At 48.7% G+C, this 6,761-nt stretch overlaps 1 protein-coding gene across 1 annotated transcript; it reads right to left on the bottom strand.

The window, feature by feature from the left end:
• Nucleotides 1-142: 142 nt before the first annotated feature.
• EMWEY_00054100 (hypothetical protein, conserved) lies at nt 143-5,013 on the bottom strand (the record flags this gene model as incomplete). The annotated part of the gene is made up of 8 exons (XM_013480089.1): nt 143-244; nt 438-613; nt 760-1,125; nt 1,262-1,770; nt 1,983-2,178; nt 2,560-3,679; nt 3,906-3,934; nt 4,164-5,013. The coding sequence occupies 8 exons, from the start codon at nt 5,011-5,013 to the stop codon at nt 143-145; spliced, it is 3,348 nt and encodes a 1,115-aa protein (XP_013335543.1).
• Nucleotides 5,014-6,761: the final 1,748 nt, after the last annotated feature.

Raw genomic sequence — 6,761 nt, 5'->3', positions numbered from 1 at the left:
TATATATATATATATATATATATATATATATATACCTGTTGTAGTAATAGTTGTGTATGATGTTTATGTTGATCTTGTTGTTTGTCTTCTTCTTTATACAAAGAAAAGGAGACAATTCCTCTTATATAACCAAATATAGCCTCTAGTCCTCCTCCTCCTCCTCCTGCTGCTCCTGCTGCTGCTGCTCCTGCTGCTGCTGCTCCTGCTGCTGCTGCTCCTGCTGCTGGTCCTCCTGCTTCTGGTCCTGTACCTCCTGCAGGTGCTAATCCTACAGCTGCTCCTGCTGCTGGGGCTGCTGCACCTGCTGCTGCTGGTCCTGCTGCTGGTGCTGCACCTAGACCATCACCAGCAACTCCTGCTGCACCACCACCAGCACCAGCAGCAGCAGCAGCAGCAGCAGCAACAGCAGCAGCAGCAGCAGCGGCATCACCTCCTACTGCTGCTCCATCAGCTTGCTGTTGTGCGTTACCTCTTGCTGCTGCTGCTCTTCTTGCTGCTGCAGGTTGCTGCTCTAGCAGCAAATGTGCTGCTGCTAATGCAGCATTTGCGTCCCCTCTTGCTGCTGCTTGCTGCAGCAAATCCAATGCCCTGTCCCTGTCCCGCGGTATACCAGCTGCAGCACAAGCAGCAGCAGCAGCACAAGCAGCAGCAACAGCAGCAACAATAACAGCACCAGCAGCACCGTCAGCAGCAGCACTCTCAGCACCAGCAGCAACAGCAGAAGCAGCACCAGCAGAAGCAGCAGCAACAGCAGCAGACCTTCAGGGTTTCCATGTAGATATAAATCAGCAAGTGCTGCTAATCCTTCTGGTTCTCCTTCTGCTGCTACTGCATGCAGCAGCAGCGCGGTGTCTCTGCTGCTGTGCTGCAGTCCACCTTCAGGCAGCAAACCAGAAGCAATAGGATCTGCTGCTGCTAGCTGCTGCAGCAGCTCATCTAATGAAGGAGAAGGAGGGGTACCACTGCTGCTGCTGCTGCTGCTGCTGCTGCTGCTGCTTGGTTTGTTAGTTGCTGCAGCAGCAAATGCTGCATCGTCTCCTGTGTTTCTTAAGAAGAAAGAAGGAGACACACGAGATAAATGTGTGTGCTGCTGCTGCTGCTGCTCCTCCTGCTGCTGCTGCAACGCTGATGCAGCAGCAGGCAACATATGACGCAAAGCAGCAGTGCAGTCCCCAAAGCCCTCGCCACCTGCAGCAGCAGCAACAGCAGCAGCAACAGCAGCAACAGCAGCAGCAACAACAGCAAGACCGACAATATATACAGCCAAATCTAGATCCAAATCTCAACTCAGCATCTGCCTTATCCTGCTGCTGCTGCTGCTGTTGCTGCTGCTGCTGCTGCTGCTGCTGCTTCTGCTGCTGCTGCTGCTGCTGCTGCCTACCTAGTCTCCTTATAGCAATGAGTGCACTTTCTTCTTTTTCTTTTTCTGTTGGCAGCAGCAACTCTTTATTTATCTCTATTATCCCTCCTTCCTTCCCCATAGAGAATTTATACTCCTTATTAGCAGCAGCAGCAGCAGCAGCAGCAGGTGCAGCAGCAGAAGGAGCAGCACCAGGAGTAGTGGTAGAAGTACTAGTACTTGCTCCTGCTGCTGCTGCTGTTGCTGCTGCAGGAGGAGGGACATGTTGTGCCCAGAAGCTACGCTCTGCTGCTCCTGCATGCAATGTTGCTGCAGCACGACCAGTATTTAGATAAAAGGCAGCAGCAAAAGAAGCTAATGGTTCTCCTGCTGCAGCAGCAAACATGTAATGAGTTAATGGTAAATCCGTCCTGCAGCAGCAGCAGCAGCAGCAGCAACAGCAAGAGCAGCAACAACATTAATAATACCAGCAACAATATTAAGAACAGCAACAGAGCCAACAGCAACAGAACAGCAGCAACAGCAAAAGAACAGTAGCAACAGCAACAGCAGCAGCAACAGCAGCAGCAACAGCAGCAGCAGCAGCAACAACAGCAGCAGCAGCAGCAGCAGGTATTGTTACCTGCTTCTGACTAGTCGTTGCTGCTGCTGCTTGAATGCTTTGCTTTGCATAAAGGGGAGATCAAAGGGAGAGCCAAGAGGTGGCGGTGCTGCTGCTGCTGCTGCTCTTGCTGCTGCTGCTGCTGATTCAGGTGCAGCAAGAAAGAAACTTATACTAGATGCTGTTTGCTGCACTGACCATACATCTGCTGCTGTTACTGCAGCAGGAAAACCAAGAGATGCAAGAAAACCTACAAACAGCAGCAGCAGCAGCAGCAAACCACAGACACGAGTATCAGCAGCAGCAGCAGCAGCAGCAGCAGCAGCGAACCCCACAGACACTAAAATCAACAGCAGCAGCAGCAGCAGCAGCGACAACAACAATCACAAAAGCAGCAATAGCAGCAACAGCAGTAGCAGCAGCATAACAACAACGACCACCACCAGGAGCAACAGCTGCAACAGCAACAGCTGCAGCAGCAGAAGCAGCAGCAGCAGCAGCAGGTTACCTGTGAGTAATAAACACATAGAGGATGGTGGCTTGGTGTGTCTGCCTGCAGCAATTGCTGCAGCAGCAGCAGCAAAATCTCTTGGCCAACCATGAGGAAGCTGCAGTATTCCTTTTGTGTCTCCTACACCAAAAAGAGACAAAAAGGCGACAACTCCTACTGCTGCTGCCTGTAGCTGCTGCAGCTGCTGCAGCTGCTGCTTCTGCTGCAGTTGCTGCAGCTGCAAAGATACAGCAGCAGCATATTTAGGGATAGGAGATATTGCATCAGGTAATAAATAAACCAATGAATCTTTATCATCCTCCTGCTGCTGTTGCTGCTGTTGCTGCTGCTGCTGCTGCTGTTGCTGCTGCTGCTGCTGCTGTTGCTGCTGCTGCTGCTGCTGCTTGGGGAAGCGCAGCTGCAGCAGCAAACGTAAATAGTAATAAGCATCACCAAAGGAACGAACAAGTCTGCCTACTCCTTGTCTCTCTGCTGCTGCTGCACGTGCTTCTGTTATAATTGCTTCTTCACCCTCTGCTGCTGCTGCTGCTCCTGCTGCTGCTCCTGCTTCTGTTACACCACTGCTGCTGCTGCTGCTGCTGTCGCTGCTGCTGCTGCTGCTGCTTGCTAGACTTTCTTCTAGCAGCGGCAATCTACCAGCAGCAAAGATAGCAGCAAAATCAAGAACATCCTCAGGCACAAACAGCAACGAATTCTCACGACGCTTCCTGCTGCTGCTGCTGTTGCTGCTGTTGCTGCTGCTGCTGCTGTCGCTTGTGCCGGTCTTTTTCGTGTTGCTGCTGCTGTCCTTTCCATCACTGCCTTCCTGAAGAGCTGCTGCTGTTGCTGCAGCGTGGCTGTTTGCTGCTGCTGCTGCTGTACTCACTGGCAAGTCACCAGTAGGAGCAGCAGCAGCAGCAGTAGGCGCAGCAGCAGCAGCAGCAGCAGCAGCAGCACCGGGAGACCCAGGCAGCTGTCTATCAGAGAGAGCAGCATGGGTTGCAGCAGCACCTGCTGCAGCGGCTCTTGCTGCTGCTGCTGCTGCTGCTGTGTCTGCTGCTGCATTCTCTAAATGTACAGGAGAGGAAAGATCAGCAGCTGGACCCTGCGTGCTGCTTCTTGTTGTGCTGCTGCTGCTGCTGCTGTTGTTGTTCTCGCTGCTGTTGCTGCTGCTGTCGCTGCTGCTGTCGCTGCTGCTGGAGTCTTTCTGCTGCTGGGCCTGCTGCTCCTTCCGCAGCAAATCCACCACCAACGCTCGTACCCTGCAAATACAGCAGCAGCAGCAGCAGCAGCAGCAGCACAGCAGCAGCAACAATAAAGAAACAGTAAATACGCAGCAGCAACAAGACGACAACAGCAGCAGACGCTACAAAAAGGTACGATGAGGCATGCAGCAACAGCAGCAGCAACAACAACCGCAGCAACAGCAGCAGCAACAAGCACAGCAGCAGCACCAACAGCAGCAGCAGCCCCCCGTATACGCCTATCGTTATAATCAGCATCAGCAGCAGCAGGAGAATAATCAGCAGCAGCACCAGCAGCAGCAGCAGGTTTTATGTTATACATACAGTTGTCTTTCCTGCTGCAGTGCTTCTTGTTCATATAATTCTTGCTGCTGCAATGGTGTTAATAATGCTCCTGCTGCTGCTGCTGCTGCTGTTGCTGCTGCTGTTGCTGCTGTTGCTGGTTATTGCTGTTAATATTTTTTGTACCTTTTTCCTGTTGTTTGTGTTCACCATTGATCTTATCCCCCATCTGCTGCTGCTGCTGCTGCATGTGTTGTTTCTGCTGCTGCTGTTGTTGCTGTTGCTGCTGTTGTTGCTGTTGTTGCTGTAGCCATAATGGGAGTAGCTCAGGCTTAAGTTGCTGCAGCAGCAGCAGCAGCAAAGAAGGATCTATATCAGCAGCATAAAGATTTTCTTCTTGTTGTGTAAAATAAATACGATGTGTTGCTCCTATTGATATTGCTTCCTCTATCTCTGATAGCCATATAGCACTCTTGCTGCTGCTGTTGCTGTTGCTGCTGCTGCTGCTGTTGCTGCTGCTGTTGCTGTTGATGGGGGTGGTGGGTGTGGTGTTGTTGTTGTTGTTGTTGCTGCTGCTGCTGCTGCTGCTGCTGCTGATGGTGGTGGGGGTAGTATCATCATCTATGTCTTCTTCTTCTTCTTCGTCTTCTTCTTCTTCATATTCAATATACTCATCATCATCATCATTGCTGCTGCTGCTGCTGTTGCTGCTGCTGCTGTTGTTGTTGCTGTTGTTGCTGTCATCGCTGCTGCTGCTGCTGCTGCTGCTGCTGCTGCTGCTGCTCTGTGGTAGCATATCTTCAAGGTCATCAGAGAGATAAATCGATTCTTCGTCTGTCTCTAACCCCACAACCTCCCGTACTCCACCTGCTTCTGCTGCTGCTGCTGCTGCTGCTGCTGCTGCTGTTTCTGCTGCTGCTGCATCTGCTGCCTCGCGAGGGATCCAAGACAGCAGCAGCAACAACAGCAGCAAATGCTGCTGCTGCAGCAAAAAACGCCGCAATCCACCCTTACAACTTGCACCAGAAATGCCCATCTTTACTGTAGGAAGCAGCTGCTGCAGCAGCTGCTTCTGCTGCTGCTGCTGCTGCTGCTGCTCTTGATCCTCGTGCGACTGCTCTTGCTCCTGCTGCTGCTGCTGTCACAATTAATGCGACTGTTCTTACCGCAAACAATACTGCTGCTGCTGCTGCTGCTGTTGCTGCTGTGCTTCAGTAGGTAGCAGCAAACCAACACATAGGAACAGCTGCAGCTGCTGCAACGTTCGAGCAGCAGCAGCAGCAGCAGAAGCAACTCCAGCAGCAATTGCAGCAGCAGCAGCTGCTGCTGCTGCTGTCCTTTCACTGCGGAAGGATATATAGAGGAGCACTATATAGGATAGATCTTCTCTAAAGGAATCCTGCTGCTGCTGCTGCTGCTGCCTTTGCTGCTGCTGCTGCTGCTGTTGCTGCTGCTGCTGCTGCTCTGGGGGGCCCTCAAGTCAAAATAAGGCAAGCCAGGGGCCTCCCCGTGTTGCAGCAGCAGCAGCAGCAACTGCTGCTGCTGCTCTTGCTGCTCTACAGAAGCAGCTTAACTTGGAGGTTCCAGGACACGGCTTGCTGCTGCAGTGTCGTGCTGCTGCAGTCGCTGCTGCTGAAAGTGCTGCTGCTGCTGCTGCTGCTGCTGCTGCTGCTGCTAGTGTTGAGGACAGAGTGGTTAAGGCCAGGATATAAAGCAAATAAAAGAGCAGCAAAGTCAAAAAAAATAATAGAGCCCCTCTACATACAAGCAGCAGCGGCAGCAGCAGCAGCAGCAGCTGCTGCTGCTGCTGCTGCTGCTGCTGCTGCTGCTGCTGCTGCTGTTCCACGGAGCTGGGGCCGCCCGAAGCAGCCGACGCTGCTGCTGATGCTGCTGCTGTCTGCTGTAGCAGCAAGAAATAAATATAAAATAAATTGGCAATTAACTTCTTATAGCTACTGTCTATGATTATGTATATTTCAGCAGCAGCAGCAACTGCTGCTGCTGCTGCTGCTGTTGCTGCTGCTGTTGCTATTGCTGCTGCTGCTGCTGCTGCTGCTGCTGCTGCTGCCTCGGTTAGGTGAGCGAGAATGTAGACAGAATACAAAAAGGAGACAATTGACGGTAAATGAATAAATAAATAAAAAAAGGAGACAAAAAGGAGACAGAAAAGGAGACAAAAAAGGAGACAAAAAAGGAGACAAATAGATACAATAAATAAAATATATAAATAAATAAATAAATAAACAAATAAAATAAAAAAGGAAATAAATAAAAAAAAAGAGACGCATGCATGCATATAATAAAAGAAGATAAAAAAATATATAAAAAGGATAAATAAATAAATAAATTAATAAATAAATAAATAAATAAATAAATAAATAAATTGTCTCCTTTTTATGCATTTATTTATTTGTCTCCCTTTTATATTAATTGTCTCCTTACTGTCTCCTTTTTTTATTTATTTGTTTGTCTCCTTTTTTTATTTATTTATTTGTCTCCTTTTTTTTATTTATTTATTTGTCTCCTTTTTTTTATTTATTTATTTGTCTCCTTTATTTATTTATTTATTTGTCTCCTCTTTTTTATTTATTTGTCTCCTCTTTTTTATTTATTTATTTGTCTCCTTTTTTTTATTTATTTATTTGTCTCCTTTTTTATTTAATTGTCTCCTTTTTTTTATATTTATTTATTTCCTTAGGAGACAATTATATAATAAATAAAAAAAAAAAGGAGACAAATAAATAATAATATAAATAAAAAGGAGACAAATAAATAATAATATAT

Source organism: Eimeria maxima, genomic scaffold, assembly GCF_000499605.1.
Source record: "Eimeria maxima Weybridge genomic scaffold, Emw_scaff1604, whole genome shotgun sequence".
In the NCBI taxonomy this organism is placed as follows: Eukaryota; Apicomplexa; class Conoidasida; order Eucoccidiorida; family Eimeriidae; genus Eimeria; species Eimeria maxima.
Note: the sequence above shows the minus strand (reverse complement) of the source record. Positions and strands in the feature narration are given on the sequence as shown.